The 20,249-nt window shown below is 37.8% G+C and overlaps 1 protein-coding gene across 1 annotated transcript; it reads left to right on the forward strand.

Annotated features, from left to right (window-relative positions):
- Positions 1–1,406: 1,406 nt before the first annotated feature.
- LOC127652931 (scavenger receptor cysteine-rich type 1 protein M130-like) lies at positions 1,407–7,087 on the forward strand. The gene is made up of 4 exons (XM_052139388.1): positions 1,407–1,466; positions 1,980–2,294; positions 6,127–6,261; positions 6,389–7,087. Exons 1-4 carry the CDS (start codon positions 1,436–1,438, stop codon positions 6,703–6,705), a joined length of 798 nt encoding a protein of 265 aa, XP_051995348.1. The 5' UTR covers positions 1,407–1,435; the 3' UTR covers positions 6,706–7,087.
- Positions 7,088–20,249: the final 13,162 nt, after the last annotated feature.

Raw genomic sequence — 20,249 nt, forward strand, 5'->3', positions numbered from 1 at the left:
AACCCCCTCAAATTCCTTTGTTTCAACCCTGCAGAAAAGACTAGCTTTGACCAAAGTAATTGTACATGCTTGTCCAAGCTGATATTTGCTGGTTAATGCTAGTCTGCTGGACCATTGTAGCTATGTTGTTCACCAGCTAAAACGGCTTCTTCTGGAGCTGGCTGTCTAAGGGATGCTTGCTGGTTAAGCTAGTTAAAGGAATAGTTCACCTAGTGCAAGTGAATGGCGATCAGGCCTTTGAAGCTCCAGAAATGAAGATAAAGGTGACATAAACATAATCTATCAGACTTCAGTGGTTTAATCAATGTCTTATGAAGACAGCCAGTTGGTTTTGGGTGAGAACAGACCAAAATGTAACTCCTTATTCACTGTACAACTTGTCAATGCAGTCTCTGGACAAAATCACGATTTCAAGCTTGATTACACTTCTTAGTGCTAGACGCATGCAAAGAGCGCTAGATGGTGCTGTAGGAAGTGTAATCGAGCACTTCCTATAATGGACCTTCAGATTTCTAGGCATCGTTCACGTGCATTGAATGGGCCTACAGTGCTGAGATATTCTTCTATAAATCTTCATTTAAAAGCACCCAGAACACAACTTATGCTGGTCTTTCCAACAGGAAAGGAAAGCAACAAACTAATATCTTGCAGGAACAAAGCACAGAGATACCAGGGAGGCCACTTAAAAAAAAAATAGACTGAATTGGACTGACAATACAGCAGTGCTGACCAGGAAATGTGAGAATACTCGCTGATGTTCCCCCAGTGTGCAGTGGTTAGTGGTGGCGTGCTTTTAAATGCACACAAGTGTCAGAAACATTTTCATGTGTCAACCCTGTTATCGCTTGACCAGTGCAGTAAAGCATTTAGGGAACAAGACCCAGTCTTCACAGAGTCTCAAAGACTCATTTGAGGAAACTAGCTTTAAAAAAAAAGACAACACAAAAACCTGTAAGCAACAACAACATTTGCAAATAATGCAGGTCTATTAGAAACTGACTAGTTATTTCTCATCAACAGAAGTCTGAAAGACTGAACTGAAAACTAGTGCAGCATTTCTAGCAATACTACGTACTCTATGTAGATAGGTATTTTCACAACAATGAGTGGTGACACATTCTGTGAGGTCTGTGATCTATAAATAGTCTAATTGAAAAAAGTATTTTTCTTTTGGAGCTATATTACACATACTTTTCAAAGGCACTTTAGTAAATCAATATGATGTAAATGTAGCAGCATCACTAAAACCCTTAATAAATATAAAAAATAATCAGGGATTGGGGCATTTCTTCAGATGGGTGGGGTGGGGAGGAGTTATATTGAACTGATTAACAATCATGTTCATGTAGAACTACAGCCTCATTAAGGGGTTCTGTCTTAAGGGCAGCAGAGATACACATCACATTCATCGAGCAAGGAAGGTACAAGGACCAAAATGCTGAGACAACAAGTCGATTTGACACTTGGTAAATATAGCATTAAAACTTCATACCACCAATTTATTTTCACTGAAGCAATAATTATATTAAGTGTTTACATGTAATTACAAATAATACTAATATTGGTGTATTGCTATATTGTATATATTGTTTATTGGATGTATATTGTGATTGTTCTGGAACAACCCACTAAATTAATTGCCTTGTTAAGTGTTACTTGATTCTGATGAGCTAAACCACTTAATGTATTTTCTAAAAAATAAAAATATAAATAAAAAAAAACAGATTATTATATAAGCAAGTGAAATAACTGCTTATTATTGTTTTCTCTATGACAGCTGTAGTTTTTAATGATTACTTGTTCACTGGTTAGTGATCCTCTAAATATCACAAAGCCTTTGATACATATTAATATATATTATGTTTTATAATGTTAAGGAAAGAGCAGTTTGTATTTGAGGGTCACATTCAAAAATAAAGACTGTCAACTGACTAAATACACTTGAGCTGAATATGTACTTCATTTTCTTGGTTTGAAAGGAGATCAAGGTGTCAGACTGGTCAATGGTTTGGACGCCTGCTTTGGAACAGTTGAAGTCTTTTACAATGACACATGGGGAACAGTGTGTGATGTCTTCTGGGACATTGATGATGCCGCTGTTGTGTGTCGACAGTTGGGATGTGGAAGAGCAGTTAGTGCACATAACCAGGCTCTATTTGGGAAAGGAAGCGGTCAGATCTTGTTAAGTGAGGTTAATTGTAAAGGAAGTGAGTCATATATCACACATTGCCCACACCCGCAAAAAGGATCCAATGATTGTTCTCACAGTAAAGATGCTGGAGTTGTGTGTTCAGGTATAAGAATTTCAGTTCTTCCTTAAAGTGTTATTTTTAAAAGCACACTCAGTAATTTTCCATCATTTAAAAAGGTCTGCCCCTAAAGAACTGAATAGTACTTTTGAAAATTATGTTTAAAATCATGAGCACTCACATGAGATGAAGAATACAGTCATATCTGTGACCTAATAAAAGCTGTTTCATTTTACATGGAGTAGGTCATCCCCTCATGGATGTTGCCATGTTGTACATGACATGCACTTTTACTTTTAAAATAAATGAATCATGGCTGACTGTGACTTGGGCATTTTTACAATGGCATCTGTGAACGAAAACAATTGCTTTTGCATGATGCTACATCCATACCCACTAAGTGTCAGCCAGTGCAACATAAACAAACAAATTACCGAGTGCACGTTTAGTAGATTATTGAGCTTTTGCTACTATTATTGAAAGGACGGTAGACAAGTGACAGGAAATAACTGAGACTATGATGCTATTGATTTTGTATTCATATTTTTCCCTATCATGACCATACTAACACTGCCATACCGTCTCCTGTGTTGAGCTTTAGTGTTTCTTACAGTTTGAATATTTCATTTCTGCCTGAACTAAGTATGTTGGAGGCTCCTTTTCTCTGGACTTCAAGGGGTCAAGCTTCACTTGGAATCTGTCTGCTGTCGATCACGCTGCCTTCTACTATATATATATATATATATATGTGTGTGTGTGTGTGTGTGTGTGTGTTTAAGAAATGCATTTTCAGTTCAAGGACCTATCTTGAGCCACTTAGCATTTTGCTTATTGCGTACTAAGCAGTATACTATATTGTTTACTGGTGGTTCTCAACTTTTTGACTACTTCTTACCACCCCCCTTTTGTTCCGGACAATATTTCATTTGAATATTTTTTTATGTAATTTAGCCCCCAATTCATATTAGTAAAATACTTAATTATTAATCATTTTGTGATTATAAAAGTTCAGAAACTCATCAACATATGATATATAGGCCTATATCTGGATTATATTTTATTTATTTTTTATAGCTGTTTTAAGCATTTTAATTAAGTTAAAATACCCTATTTGTATATAATTTCAAGCCACCTTTAAGCCACCTAATTTATTTTTGTTTGTTTATTTGATTTTTTTTTTGTTATCGCGCTGCTCCCCGGCCCGGGGAATAGGCTTATGTCGCCAACTGACGTCAAGATAGGCCTACAATATGAAATATATAGGCTATATATTGTTCTTGTCTCTATTTTTTCTATTTTTCTGGGCTAAAAATGTTTTATTCTGTTTACCATAGTTGTAGTATTTCATCTTTACTGTTAATTGACATTAACCCCACTTACATTTCAAAATGCGGCAATTGCTGCTGTTTTGCACAATATCCATTTGCGCCACCTGGCGGTCATTTCGCGAATGACTTGAAATGCGACTGGTTTATTTTTTCTGCGGCGATAATAGGCATTTTGGTTGACTACTGTAGGTGTTTGCCAATGACTGTCTTGAAAGGCATCCTCAAAACTGTAGTGAGCAGGAGTATAGGGACGGCAAAAGTAACCTATATTGCGATGGAATGCAATATAAACCATACCTGTCAACACTCCCGTTTTTCCCGGGTTTCTCCGTTTTTAGCCCTATCTCCCGGACCCCTCCGGTTTGTTATTTCTCCGGGAAACTCCGTAATTTGCATGGCCCAAACTCCTTTATGAATAATCGCCGATTATTATTATTAATCGGACCAATATGTTTGTCTAATGTTGATCAGTTGCCAGATTGTATTAAATGCATTATATTCACACAATCCACACACCATTTACAATTTCAACCCATTTGTCACCTCAACCTGGCAACCTAGTATAACCCAGTTGCGCAGTCGCGGAAAGTTTAACCCGAAAGCGAGCCGATAGACATGATGGCAGGTGAAGGCGGTGTCCCCGCAAAGAAACTGAAGTACAATTGTAAATTTCAACAATGTTGGACGCAACAATGTACGTGCATCTTACCCAGTCATATAGACAACCTCCACGCTTTTTGTACGGTATGTCGCATTGATTTTAATGTAGGCCACGGCGGGAAAAATGACATTAGGCAGCACATTAAAACACAGCGGCACCATCGCGCATATGAGGCAAGTAAGGGCACACAGGCGATCTCATCCTTCATCACGAAAGGACAGACAGAGAGTTACAGAAAATCGCATGAGCATGAATAACAGCACTCTTTGCTCTCTCCTATCCTGCAAAATAAACCACACCGGTTTGGTTTCCAAATACACTCCGTCCAAGAGGGCACTGAGAGCAGCAAAATCTGCCACATACAATTACAACACTTCAAAAAATAGTGAGCACATATTCATGTTTACAAAACATACTGTACTTATGTTTACAAAAGAGAGACAGTTATTGATGCTCAAGGAATGAACTGTAAATAAATGTGTTAAATTAGTTTGTACCACAGTGTTATGTGTTTGTACCAGTGTTAAAAACTGTGATGTTTTGTTGTAATAAAATGACAAATAAAAAAATTAAGAAATATTAATAAATTAAGTTATGTTTTCATTTATGGGTATTGCAATGTAAATAATACACTTAACACGTGCAGTACACTTAACAGCATGAGCCTACCTCTTACAGCATGAAAAGGTAGGCTCATAACAATACCCCCAAAAAATCTCCCGGATTTTGAAAACCAAATGTTGACAGGTATGATATAAACTATAAGAAGGGCCTTCTCTCCATTCAGCCTTTTGTCTGATAACCACCGTGACAACTTCAATGCGTGAACATGTTTACATTTAGGCTATTTCAATAGATTTTTTCAGTCAGTGAAGCCAAATAATTGGGTGACAAATAGCATGCATATAGACTATTAATTTTACAGGCTAACAAATGCAGTGTTTGGAAAACTCTTAATTTGAAAAACAATGAATGCATATCCTGCCAATCAGGTTTAGCCCCACCCACAGGGGAAAATCGGAATATCAAGTCGTTTTTCTGATTTCCGTGCAAGAACGGGAAAACCAAAAATCAAGTCATAATTTAGTTTTTTCGTTTTTCAAAAAAAAACGAAAAAACGAAAAAAGGAGTTGTTTTCTCGTTTTTTCGTTTTTATATATGAAAGCAAAAACAAATGAACGAACGATACCCGGACCATTTTCACAAAGCTTGCAGAGCTTGCAGAGTCCTAATCCGCCACTATATTTAGCATGCGAGAAGCTTAAATTAGACGTGCATTACATAATGACCAATTTAAAAAAGCAGCTATATTGAACAAACATCTATCTTTCATTTTACTTGATTAGCATATTTAGCATTATTATGCTGTCCATTGCGTTTCCAGCGCAAAATAAATGCAGAAATGAGATGGCATGATTTTTTTCCAATTTGTCCGGCAAACTTTATTATTCCAACCAACATTTCTTAGCGGAAACACTGGTATGTGTATAATATCTGCAAATATGAACCCTGTAAATCTGTACGTGTCATTTTTCATACACACATTTCTAAATACTTTGATAAATACTTTGATGAAACCCTGTTGTAGGCAATGTATTTGATATCTACTGCCTCCTGGTGAAAGTTTCTGTACTTCAGGAATTTGAAGACATTGTAATATAATTTCTAAGATTGCTGCCTTCATATTTTTATGCACATGTCTTTTTATGGTGAAATCTTTGATGATTTTGATAGAGTAACAATAGATAATGTTTATTATAACTTTAAGAAAGAGAGAGCGAGAGAGAGAACTTTTGACACTTTTCACTCAAGTAAGCTTCACAGATTTGACATTCATAATAGAAAGAAATATCATAAAAACCTAATTGCACTAAAACCTCTCTTTCAGCTTCTCTAATTGTTGTCATGGGTGCTGTGCTAGCAGCAGCAGTGCTCTTACTGTCTACACTGTTAATTATATTCTTGGTGAGGAGAAGAAAAAAGCAAAAGATGAAAGAAAACCAGACATTCTCCTTTTCTAGAGGTGAGACAGATTTACATGATTTATGCCATAATTTCCTTTAGCTTTATTTTGGGAGCCTGCAAAATATGTTTTTTTAACACTACCCTACTAAAGTACAAGTCTGTTTATCAATATTTTGTATCCCAAGATGCTGTTAATAGGAATGAAGATTTATCCCTTGAGGACAGATATGAAGAGAATGATGAGGATGACTATGAGAAAATAGATATTGAAGAGGGACACTCTGAACAAGATGTCAATATGGATGATGATGACAATGGCGACTCTAAACAGGACTATGTCAATGTGGACACAGATCATACTGAACAGGACTATGTCAATGTGGACACAGATCATACTGAACAGGACTATGTCAATGTGGACACGAATGACACTGAACAGGACTATGTCAATGTGGACACAGATAACACTGAACAGGACTATGTCAATGTGAATATTACATGATAGAAGTACAGTGGATAATAACTGAGGATTTATGAAAGTTCTTTTGATGAAAAATGTAATAGCTATTGATAGATACTGGGTAGGGATAAGGAATGAGTGGCAACCTCTTCTCTGCTGCTGGATACCAAATAAACACTGTTATGGAAAGCCAGATTATCTTTTAATAATTCCAGCATCACTCATCATAATACATTTTTTCTAGTAATAATTGCCATTAAAGAGCTCTCAAATTGGAATACTTACTAGTAAAAAATTCAATTACAGAGCTCTCTTATTTAATTTTTACTAGTAAGATTGTCAATTACAGATCTCTCTTATTGAATTACATACATCACTTAAAGCGTGATTACGTCACTCAAGGCCAGCTAGAAGGCCTCGACTGAGACATATCCTAAAGATCACACCCACCCAAAACAATTAAATCAATCTGATTGGCTGATGAATCTGACAATCTGACTTTAGATGCCTATTCACTTGCACTGTTGAGGGATTCTGAAAAAACTCTGAAGGCCTGAGGGGGTGGAGCTCAGACTCAAGCGCTGCTTTCTGGCTTGGGGCATGCGATTTGTGAACAGTTGTCACACTTTGCTTGTAAGCATCAAGGAATAAATTCTGACTGGATAAACTTTTCGTTTTTCTCTATTTGTTTGTAGATTAATTAAGAGTGGAAAGCGATTAAAAATACAAAGGCAAAAAGATGGTTGAGAATGAAAAGATGAAAAATATTTATTTATTTGTCATGTAAGGCCAGCAGAGAAGGCTTTGCTGGCTCTGAGAAATTGCCACTTAAGAATTTCAATTACAGAGCTCTCTAATTAAACAAAATCACATTAAAATGTTTAATTGCAGAGCTCTGTAATTGAATTACTAGTTGTACTATTTTATTCTGTTAAAATATTGTTATGATTATGCAGGCGTAATCATAAAGATTATCCCATTTTATTTTGTCATTAACTCAGCTTAATGGCAAGTAATTTCATTTTTCACAAATTTACTGAGGTGACATCATTATTAATTCAGAAGAGTGAACACAGTGAAAATGCCTTGGTCTCCCGCCATCTCCCGGATCTGCCTTGGTCTTCCGCCGTCTCCCGGATCTGCCTTGGTCTCCCGGCCGTCTCTCGGATCTACCTTGGTCTCCCGGACGTCTCCCGGATCTGCCTTGGTCTCCCGGACGTCTCCCGGATCTGCCTTGGTCTCCCGGACGTCTCCCGGATCTGCCCTGGTCACCCGACCATCTCCCAGATCTGCCCTGGTCTCCTGGCCGTCCCACAGATCTGCTCTGGTCCCCTTGGTCTCCTGGCCGCCCGCCTGATCTGTTCTGGGCTCCTGGCCGTCCGCTTGGTTTGCTCTGGTCCCCTTGGTCTCCTGGCCATCTGCCTGATCGGCTCTGGTCTCCAGGCCGCCTGTCTGGTCTGCTCTGGACCCCTGGTCTCCTGGCCGTCCCCTGAATCTGCCCTGGTCTCCTGGCCATCCCCTGGATCTGCCTTGGTCTCCTGGCCACCCTCCTGATCTGCTCTGGTCTCCTGGCCGTCCGCCTGATCCACCTTCCGAGCCTCATGTTTTCCCCTTCACTCCATGGATGATTTGTTTTTTGTTTTTGTGCGTTTTGGAGCATCTGGAATCCGCTCCTTAAAGCGGGGGTCTCTGTCATATTCCCTGTTGTCTTTTGTTTGTGTACTTTTATGTTGAAATTCTTGTGTAATTCCTGTTTCCTGTTAGTTTTGTAGTCCTGTGTAGTTTTATTCCTTGATTGGTTCTCCCTGATTATTTCTCATTCCCTGATTGTTTCCCTTGGTGTTCAATGATCCCTTGTTTGTTCCCTTGTGTATTTAAGCCCTTGGTTTCACTGTTTCCTGTGTCAGTTCTTGCATGTTTAGCTTTCGTGTTCTGTGCTTGGTTCCCTGTGTTTTGCGTTTCCTTTTGCTCCGAGTTCACTTGTTTGTTTTTCAGTTTAATAAAGCTGCGTTTAGATCCTTATACCTTGCTTGATTCATCACAAGATATATATATATATACCTATAGTATGCATAGATGAACTATGTGTTGTATGGTTTTTGGGCCTGCTTGGGATTGTTTTTTAAATTTTTATTTAATTTTTATTTTTTTGTGTATTTTTATGTCAAGCCATTTCATGTGCCATATTTACTACAAGGTAAAGCCTGAACAATGCAGAGTTTTACAGATCAATTTACTTTCAAGAAAATGGAAAATGACACTATATATTTATCTATTTTTCTCTAAACTTTTAAAAAGCTTTTTTCCTTATTAACTTGAATGGCTTAACATAAAAGTCAAAATTGTATTAAAATGACCAGATATTGCTTTAGTATATTTTAGTTACCTAGACAGGCATTACAGCTTCCTTAATGTGCTCTATACAGCAATAGAATATATATAGTTCACCCTGAATATTGAAAGCAGAAAGCCATTAGCACTTGTGACTGTTGTGATAGAAACAAAATGAAAAAGCTTTGCCTTTATTATCTCTTTGTGATAATTTTTTTTGGAATTAAATTAAAGTCTTGAAGCAAATTAGAACAAACAGGCTAAGAATGGTTGAGAATTAGTTTGTGTCAATCTGCAGGAAATGAAGTAGATTGTGTGAAAAGGGCTGTCAAATATTCTTATCACTTACATCATGTTGCTGTTTTTTTGCTTGAACTATTTTAAAAGGGAACAAAGTGTGGCTAATGCATCCAGTAGTTCTAGGTCTAGGAGTTTTATTTCTGTCTTGAAAGAGGCATTGGTAACATATTATATACAGCTCATTTAGAAACAATGCAAGAATCACAATGCAAAGACTTCTCACTTTAATATTTGGTAAACTCAGTCTTTTCACATTAGATTGTTCTTATAGATACAGTATAAAGGCTGACATTTTATTGTAGTCCATCATAAATTGCATAGCAGCATTTTCTTCTTTAAAACACTTTTTGTTGGTGCTTATGGTGTATCACATTCAGCTTTAATGTATGTATTTGCATCAGAAAAAAATGAAAGAACTAAAATTTGCATTTCTAAGTATAGTCTGACATTAGAGGATTGTATTTTTTTTTAATTTGATAAAGACAAATCTAGTTGCTTATATTTTGTGGTATCTTTAGACTGAAACACAGTATAATTATCAGAAATGTTTAAGATGTCTGTTATTAAGCCACGTGACTTGGTAATTCTTTAGATATTTTATCCTTTTTGTTTTATTGAATTTTGTTTAGAAAAATATTTATCTTCAACAAAGTTAAATGGGCTATGAGAAAAAATTATTTTATTAAAAAAGCTAAGTTTTTCTTTTTTTTTTTCAACAAGCAAGTAGACAATAGGAGAATGGAAAAATTAATTTGCATAAAGTCTGGTCAAAATTGTTTCTTACTTTGGCCAAGAAAGAAATGAAAGCCTCTATGACAGGAACGGGCCATTTGGTCGACAAATAACAGCTTAATTTTTTAATGTGCAATTTAGGGGTAGCGAATCTTAAATTGATGGTACAACAATAATAGATCATGTGAAGTAAAGAGGAAGCTCATTTAGTGAACTCTCATATAATTTAATTTTCCACTGAGAGTTATGTGTTGAGCTTTTAAATTGATCTCAACATTACACATTTTTAGACTTCGGTACTTTACTATGTTTTTAATCCAACTGTCATATTTAATTTCAACAGCCACTGCTGTCAGTTATGTAACTGGTAAGTACACTTTTAAACTGACATTTAGATGCCCATTAATACACAGACCTTGGATTATTTTAGTCTGTAATCTCAATTTACCAGATCTAAAATATGACTATTTTGACTTGTATTTAATAGTACAATACGAGAATTTGGGTTATATCATGGTTTCTTGTTTGTTAGGAAATATCAGACTGGTCAATATTAGTAATGGCTGCTCTGGGAGAGTTGAGTTCTTATATGATGGCCTTTGGGGAACAGTCTGTGATGATGGCTGGGGCATGAATGATGCTGCTATATTGTGCAAACAGTTGGGACGTTGAGAAGCTGTTGCAGCACTGGAGAAGGCTCATTTTGGCAAGGGGAGTGATCCGATCTGGTTGGATGATGTTGCATGCACCGGAAGTGAGAGCAGCCTTACAATGTGCTCACACAGTGGACTAGGTTCAAATAACTGTAATCATGGTGAAGATGAAAACTGAAGATAAAACTGGCAATAGCTATAGATTGCTATCCTTAGCGTGTTTTGTTCTTATGCGGTTATACATGAGGCCTCTGGTTTTGTACCTGTGTAACTATCAAGATGTGTTCTTGTTTTCTAGTGAACTTGCAGCCCAACATTTCCTTCAGTGCTACTGATGGAAGGTTTGACTTGGGGCCTCAGGGGCCAGTGGTTACCAGGGGCCACAGTTTCACTATCATCTGCTCCACTGAATATCAGTATCCTGGAGGCTTCTTCTACCTGTTCAGTCAACCAAATATCACCAGGAGTCAATCAGCTGTCAATCACTCTACCGCCTTCTACTTTCCTGAGGCTGATTATTCACAGCAGGGAAACTACAGTTGCAGTTATGAAGTGAATGTATCCTCACGTACCTTTAGTTCAGCAAACTCTCAACTGCTGATCATCACAATAAGATGTGTGGTATTGGCATGTAAGTAAAGACACTTCTATCTTAAAGGGATAGCTCACCCAAAAATGATAATTCTTTCATCAATTACTCACCCCTATACCATCTCAAACTCGTATGACTTTCTTTCTTCTGTGAAACAAAAACAAAGATATTTTCATAGATGTACAGTATGATGTGTTTTTATCCATACAATGCAAGTCAATGGGGTTCCAAACTTCCAAGCTCAAAAAAGAAGGCATCACAAAGGAAATTCATAAGACTCCAGTAGTTTAATCCATGTCTTCTGAAGCTATATGGATGGTTTTGAGTGAGAACAGAACAAAATGTAAATCCTTATTCACTATAATCAGGACATCTGCTCTGGTCAGGGCAGTTTGGAAAGTCTCCTTGCCGATTACACTTCCTTGAGCTTGAAGCTTGTGCAGAGCACATGTACAGCCCTATGCGTATGTGTCAAGCTAAAGGAAGTGTAATGAACACGGCAAAGAGATTGCAGATTTTAAGATTTATAGTGAATAAGGATTTACATTTTGTTCTGTTTCTTACCCATATAATTTTTAGAAGACATTGATTAAACCACTCGAGTCGTCTGGATTCCCTTACAAAAAAATTTAACTAGCCACAAACTTGCAGCAAATTTGCTGCTTGTTATTTCCACAAGCAAATTAGCTTTTGATTCGATGCAAATTTTTGCCAGAAATGTACAGCTCTTTGCTGGTAGTGGTGAACCTCTGGCAAACCTTTGGCAACCATAGACAATTTGCCACAACTTAGTTTGCCGTAAAGCTAATTTACCTGTGGCAAGTTTGCGGCAAATTTGACATGAACTCTCAATTTTCCTATGGATTATCTTAATACTGCCTTTATGCCCTATCTGGAGCCTGGGAATTTCAGTCCCCATTTGCATTGTATGGATATTAATAAATCATACATCTTTGTTTGTGTTCTGCAGAAGAAAGACATTTATACAAGTTTTAGATGGCAAAAGGGTGAGTAATTGATTGTAAAATGTTTTGTGAACTTTTCCTTTAAGTAAATTTTTTTCAATAGATTGATGGTAGTTTAACTGTTTTTAAAAGAGCTTTTTTCCAGTAAAAGCAACTTATGAGTAGTGTAATACAATTTAGTTTTTTATGTCACATTTAATTCGGTAAAAACTGAAAGCTAAACTAAAATGTCCTCTCAATTGCATTGGGATGTCCAAGTTATTTTAGTGACCTCGTTAATTCGGCCGGTTCATGTAAATCAAGTGATTCACAGAACATTTTACGACATTTTAGTGCTAGTATGCAAATTAGTAATAGAATTTAGATTATTTTTTTGTTTTATATTCATAATAATAATTTTTACATTTAGTGCAAATGTATCCATTTAAGTTTATTGATATCACTATTATTAAGATTCTTATTGTTTTTGGAAAGATGAATACTGCTGTTCTATTCATCTATTATACACCGATCAGCCACAACATTAAAACCACTTGCCTAATATTGTGTAGGTCCCCCTCGTGCCACCAAAACAGCACCAACCCACATCCCAGAATAGCAATTTGCTATTATAATGCTATTCTTCTCTCCACAATTGTACAGAGGGGTTATCAGAGTTACCGTAGACTTTGTCAGTTCGAACCAGTCTGGTCATTCTGTTTACCTCTCTCATCAACAAGGTTTCCATCTGCAGAACTGCCACTCACTGGATGTTTAGTTTTTTGGCACCATTCTGAGTAAATTCTAGAGACTGTTGTGTGTGAAAATCCAAGCAGATCAGCAGTTACACAAATACTCAAACCAGCCTGTCTGGCACCACCAATCATCCAAGCAATTTTCTAATCAGCCAATTGTGTGTCAGAAGTGCAGTTCATACAATCATGCAGATAATGGTCTGGAGCTTCAGTTAATATTCAAATCAACCATCAGTATGGGGGGAAAATTCTGATCTCAGTGATTTGCAACATGGCATGATAGTTACAATAAAAGTAACTTGACTGCGGTGTAGTAGGTTATAGTGGGAAGCTCCAATTTAAATTCAGCTTCCTCAACACTGCTGCTGTTAATGGAATGATACTGTAGATTAACAGAAAATGTTGTCCCTCTTCCAGCCTTCCTGTTTCCTAACATTGGTGCTGCGGTGTAAGCTGTACTGCTCTTATTTGGTGCCCTTAGTATCATCTTATGGTGAAGAGAAGACAAAACCAAAAGAATGAGCAAACTCAAACGAAGTGCTCCTTTAAAAAAGGTAATATTGAGTGCCTTACAAAATTACTGTCTTGTCTTAAGCTTTTTATTTTTTTTCATTAAAAACCCTGTATCAAAATGTGTCATGAATCCCGCCTTTGTTGTTCCTCCCGCTCACCACCAGATGGCCCCATCACCTGGGGATTTACTTTAACTCTCTGGACTCCATTTCCCATAATCCCGGTACCTGTAAAGATTACCTTTTGACCTTTCCAATACATTTAGCTATTTAAGACTCACTTTCACTCTCTCTCATTGTGAAGTCTTGTTTTGCCCTGACTGACATTTCTGAGCATTACCCGTGTTACTACCTTGTCTGTGTATGATCCTGGACTGTTTAAACTGTTTTGACCCATTGCTGCCTGCCTACTGTTACTGCTTTGTTATATATATGGATATAACCTGTAATTGTCTGCCGCCAGCCCCGATCTCTTGCCTGTTTATTGAATACCCCTCTGGACTGCTTTTGTTATTACTGCTGCTGGTGATTTACCCCTGCTTGTCTGAATTACTACATTTCTTGTACTTGGATCTAAACTCTGTTGACTCATCATTACAATATGCTATGTACTTAGGTGCAGTTAATACACATGGAGGTGTGTCCCTTGACAAAAATTAAGTGGATGATGAAAATGACTATGAAAAAGTAGAATCTACTGACGAGGACTATGAAGAGGACTATATTAATCCTGATTCCGATCATTTTGAACAGGACAATGTCAATGTGGACACAGATGACTCTGAAGAGGATTTTGTCAATATTGATATTACACAGTATAAAAGTAAAGAACACACACAAAAAAGAAAAAATAAATAAAAAATAAAAAAATAATCGCAAGATAGTATTTATACTATCTATTTATACTATGAATAATGAGTCCAAAAAAACTCCACTTGAATTAATGTAGACACAAACAGATTAAATATGGCAGTACTATTATTTCTGAAGAAAAAAGTAGAGTGGACATTGAATGCAATGGAATGACAACAAGTGACATTTTTCAAAACTTTGACTACGATGTATTATGTTCTTTGGTTGACTCCAGTGCTGATAAACTATGTCCCAGTACTGAAATTAGTTAGATATGTGGCTGAGAACAGAACTTCTATAATCTCTGGTTTTAGGTGAAAAGGTTAAATTTCCTTAAATGTATTTCAAAAAGTACATATTCACTCAATAAATAACTGTTATACGTTTTGAAATAATTATTATTAAATTAAACAGCCATCTCAAAGGATTTATTTTTTGTTGTTTTTGTTTGTAGTTTGCAGCTGTTTATATACAGGTGAAACTCGAAAAATTAGAATATCGTGCAAAAGTTCATTAATTTCAGTAATTCAACTTAAAGGTGAAACTAATATATTATATAGACACATTACAAGCAAAGTAAGATATTTCAAGCCTTTATTTGATATAATTTTGATGATTATGGCTTACAGCTTATGAAAACCCCAAATTCAGAATCTCAGAAAATTAGAATATTGTGAAAAGGTTCAGTATTGTAGGCTCAAAGTGTCACACTCTAATCAGCTAAACACCTACAAAGGGTTCCTGAGCCTTTAAATGGTCTCTCAGTCTGGTTCAGTTGAATTCACAATCATGGGGAAGACTGCTGACCTGACAGTTGTGCAGAAAACCATCATTGACACCCTCCACAAGGAGGGAAAGCCTCAAAAGGTAATTGCAAAAGAAGTTGGATGTTCTAATAGAAAGTTAAGTGGAAGGGAAAAGTGTGGAAGAAAAAGGTGCACAAGCAGCAGGGATGACCGTAGCCTGGAGAGGATTGTCAGGAAAAGGCCATTCAAATGTGTGGGGGAGCTTCACAAAGAGTGGACTGAGGCTGGAGTTACTGCATCAAGAGCCACCACACACAGACGGGTCCTGGACATGGGCTTCAAATGTCAAACGTCTTACCTGGGCTAAAGAAAAAAAGAACTGGTCTGTTGCTCAGTGGTCCAAAGTCCTCTTTTCTGATGAGAGCAAATTTTGCATCTCATTTGGAAACCAAGGTCCCAGAGTCTGGAGGAAGAATGGAGAGGCACACTATCCAAGATGCTTGAAGTCCAGTGTGACGTTTCCACAGTCTGTCTTGGTTTGGGGAGCCATGTCATCGGCTGGTGTTGGTCCACTGTGCTTTATTAAGTCCAGAGTCAACGCAGCCATCTACCAGGACATTTTAGAGCACTTCATGCTTCCTTCAGCAGACAAGCTTTATGGAGATGCTGACTTCATTTTCCATCAGGACTTGGCACCTGCCCACACTGCCAAAAGTACCAAAACCTGGTTCAATGGCCGTGGTATTACTGTGCTTGATTGGCCAGCAAACTCGCCTGACCTGAACCCCATAGAGAATCTATGGGGCATTGCCAAGAGAAAGATGAGAGACATGAGACCAAACAATGCAGAAGAGCTGAAGGCCGCTATTGAAGCATCTTGGTCTTCCATAACACCTCAGCAGTGCCACAGGCTGATAGCATCCATGCCACGCCGCATTGAGGCAGTAATTAATGCAAAGGGGCCCAAACCAAGTACTGAGTACATATGCATGATTATACTTTTCAGAGGGCCGACATTTCTGTATTTAAAATCCTTTTTTTTATTGATTTCATGTAATATTCTAATTTTCTGAGATTCTGAATTTGGGGTTTTCATAAGCTGTAAGCCATAATCATCAAAATTATATCAAATAAAGGCTTGAAATATCTTACTTTGCTTGTAATGAGTCTATATAATATATTAGTTTCACCTTTTAAGTTGAATTACTGAAATTAATGAACTTTTGCACGATATTCTAATTTTTCGAGTTTCACCTGTACTCTTACTCTGGCAGTGTGATTGGTGGGATAAAAGGAACTTGCTCCTCCTGAACCTTGTTAATGAAACTTCATTTCAGTAGTTTGCAAGTTAATGTCATCCTGTGTTAAAGGGGAACTATCACGCAAAATTAACTTTTACATAGTGTTTGTACATAAATGTGAGTCGGCAGTGTGTGTGTCACCCTACACACACCCTACAATGTTAAAAGTCCACCCACTCCTATTTCTTATAATTCTATTAATCAAAAACAGTGTGTCAGAATGAATGGTTTTTGTTTCTGCTCTAAAGTGACGTCATGTTAGAGCAGGCCTCACCCACGACTTGTGACGGACTCCTCCCCATTATCATAGATCCTCCCCTGAGTGATCTACACACAGTCCGCCATTTCTTTCCACGCTGGAACAGATACAGTGAGAAGAATAATGTCTCAGCTTCGTAAGCGTCATAAGTGTTCTGTTGTTGGCTGTAAAAGTGAACATAAGAGTCTTCATGTACTCCCGGAATCAGACCCACTGAAGACGCAGTGGAAAGTTTTGTTTTAGAAGGAAATGTGCCCCAAAACATACCACAATTTGTGTACGTTTGTGCAAAACATTTTACATCGGGTTGCTTTGTGAATGAATATAATTTTTTTTTATTCTCAACCATGGTTCAGTGCCAACTGTTCCTGTTCCAGCTAAAGCTAAAGTTACCATTGTCTCTGATTGTATTCACGGAGACCAGAGCTATGTCATTATTTTTAGCTTACTGTCTGTATAATTCATAACTGCACCTTTATTATGCACAATACAGTAAGGTGATTGTCTTTTTGAAAACGATGTACATTTTCTGTGAACATAAGAGAGTGGAATGTTTACTTGCAAAGGTCAGCTCATCTGCACAAGATATAAGTACCACGAGGGGTGTTTGTTGCCAGACTGACTCACCACAGCTGTGTAGTGTCAATTAACCATTCAGAAGTGTCCTGGTTCATTCTCACAGTTGTGACTTCTGCCGGAGTCTCTCCTTCATCAGTGTCCAACTCTGGTTCATACATATATGGCTGAACTCTGGTATTTACGCTGTCAGTCATATTTGTTCTGATTTGTTGTTGCTGTTATATCTGAATCACGAGCTGTAAAGACACAGCCCTCTTCCTGAAAGGGGGCGGGAAGCAGCAGCTCATTTGCATTTAAAGAGACACACACAAAATCAGCATGTTTTTGATTCCACCCAAAAAGAGATGTTTACAACATGATATAATAAATTATATGTGAGGTATTTGGAGCTGAAACTTCACTGACACATTCTGGGGACACCTGAGACTCATATTACATCTTGTAAAAAGGGGCATAATAGGTCTCCTTTAAGGATAGTGTAAACATGTGTGGCTCACTGTCCGGGGCGAAGGGCTCGAGGCTTGAGACTTGACCTGAGCTTGATTACCCCCAAAAAGAAGCTTGTAAACAGGACAGGGAGTCTTTAGCTACGGAGTCTTGAATTTAGAAGGAGATGTGAAACTATATGAAACCTCTTATCCCACAAAAGATGAACCGGAAACTAACAAAATGCGGGGGCTTGCTTATCATGTGAGACATGGGCAAGTGTGCCAAAGAAGATCGAATAGAGCTGGGCTGCTAGCTGAGGCAGCCTCATGCTGTCTGTGTCGGGAGATAGGAAACTGGGAGGTGTAGTATAGGAAGCGATTGGAGAGTGATATGCTTGGTCGGAAGAAATATAAATAATCTTGTCGATTTTCTCTTTGGTTAGGGAAGCAAGAAATTTTGCCATATCGAGTAGGATACCTATGAATTTGATGGAAGTGGGAGGGCTGGCAGGCTTTTCTTGGATGATAGGAATTCCTAGGTTGGAGAATACTTTCTTAACCTTGGTTAGGTGGAGAGCCGGAGGAGAATTGTGAGGTGAGACTATGAGGAAATCGTTAAGCAGGTGGATGAGGTAAGGTATGGAGTGATTATTTGACCAAATCCAGCAGATTGCTTTAGATAGCATGTCGAATATCTTGGGGCTGCTTTTGCACCCGAAAGTGAGGTGGACAGTGAAATAGAATTTTTCGTTCCAACGGCCAGAAGATGTCCCAGAAATCTGGGTGCAGGGGGCATGATTTTGAATGTTGAAGTGATGGCAACTTTAGCAAGCCATGCCTCCCTGCCTACTTTTTTAATCATTTATATGGCTTGTTCGACGTTATGACAGTGAAGAAAGTAATTGTTGATTGAGATCAGGCTATTGATGCTTGGGTGAGACCTGCCGGGATTAATGTTATTAATGCAAACATTCTCAAAGGGAGGTTCTGGTCTGACAGGCCATGGCATTACCCATCCACGTCTGTCTCTGTGTGAGCTTTTGTTTGTTATTGCAAGCGTGCATTGTGTCATCTTGGCTGCATGCACTCATGTTAATAATCCTTGTCTGTCTCTGGAATCCACGCACATGCATTGCGCTCACTTTGCGCCGCACGCCCAGGTCGCGAGCTGTCTTCTTGTTTGTGCTGAGGTTCGGTCACTTTGGTAAGGCGTCGGGTGTGTGTGCAGCTGAACTCTCACACAAGTGCCTGCTCTAATCTCATTTGTTGATAGGCATGAGTGTATATCACCTCATTGTCTTGGCGTTGTCTGCTTATGCCAATTGGATGTTTTGTCTGCTTGTGAGAGAAGCAGAAGCACACGGTGCTATAGAAACAATAACAGAGCCGCATGCTTCTCGTTCTGACGTCACACTTCACCTACTTGTTTGCAGGGGTGTAAAGTAACGAATTACAAATAGTCACGGTACTGTAATTAACTACTTTTTCCCAAGAATTGCCCTTTTATAAGAAGTTTAAAAAGGGTATGCTTTTACTTTTACTTGAGTACATTTTAAGTGATGTAACTGTAACTGCAATGTTCTGCTGGGAAACCCTGGGTCCGGCCATTTCTGCGGATGTCAAATTGACACGTGCCACCTACTTGAACATCGTTGCAGACCTGGTACACCCATTCTGGCAATGGTATTCCCTGATGGCAGTGGCCTATATATTTATTTTTCAGAAATTTTTTCAGTTTAAGTTTATGAACACCAAATAGGTATTGTTGACTTGTAAATATGGGTGGTTATTAATCCAAGTATTATGAAACAAACCTTTTTTGAAGCTATTAAAAAAACAGATGGTCATTTTGGACTGGGGAGGAAGTCTTGTGTTCTGAAAGCTACAGAAGTGCCCAGAAATTGTATTTAATTTTCTCCTTTCTCTGCCACTAACCAGCCACTGGAGAAAGGAACCAGCCACTAAGTATTTGCAAAATCTCTTAAACAGTGACTAAAATTGTTTTTTTTTCTGGTAACAACAGTAGTTTTAAGAGAGGGCTGGGGAGAAATATATGCTACTGCCTTCTTCTTCTTCTAATCATACTGCTAGACCAGCAGTGCTGATATGTATCATTTGTTTGCATGTTCAACAAAGGACTATTAATTATCTTGAGGAGGAATTTATTAATTTGTTTAACTGATATTGATTGTCTTACATATTTTACTTGTGCTAACAGAATGAAAATGTATGCACTCTATTTTATTTTGTTTGTCTCAATGCACCCTTTTTTGTGTGTGTCTGTCAAATAAATGTTCCTGTATTTGTTTAAGTGGTATTCACACCACTGGTTTGAGGCTGACATGGTTTGTCAGCATATAGATCACGTCTATATAGGCATATTTCTCGTCTTAAACACTTAAGTCACTTCTTGTGGTTAAACAGTTTTTTGCTCATGTTTAATAATCACTTCACACTGCAGGGCACTTTTCTTTTTCTTCTTTGCATTGGATAATTAGGCTTTTTGCAGTTCATTTAATATGATGTTATCCATCAACAGATCTTGCTGGAATTCTGTCTTCATCTCCATTGTGCCTAATGATGGTGTAATGGTCTTGGTACA

The sequence above is a fragment of the Xyrauchen texanus genome, chromosome 12 (genome assembly GCF_025860055.1).
Source record: "Xyrauchen texanus isolate HMW12.3.18 chromosome 12, RBS_HiC_50CHRs, whole genome shotgun sequence".
NCBI lineage: Eukaryota > Metazoa > Chordata > Actinopteri > Cypriniformes > Catostomidae > Xyrauchen > Xyrauchen texanus.

Coding starts and splice junctions, on each gene's coding strand:
- LOC127652931 (XM_052139388.1), top strand. CDS start 1,436: ATGCTGAGACAACAAGTCGATTTGACACTTG. Junction 1,467..1,979: donor ACAAGTCGATTTGACACTTG/GTAAATATAGCA, acceptor TTGGTTTGAAAG/GAGATCAAGGTGTCAGACTG. Junction 2,295..6,126: donor TGCTGGAGTTGTGTGTTCAG/GTATAAGAATTT, acceptor CCTCTCTTTCAG/CTTCTCTAATTGTTGTCATG.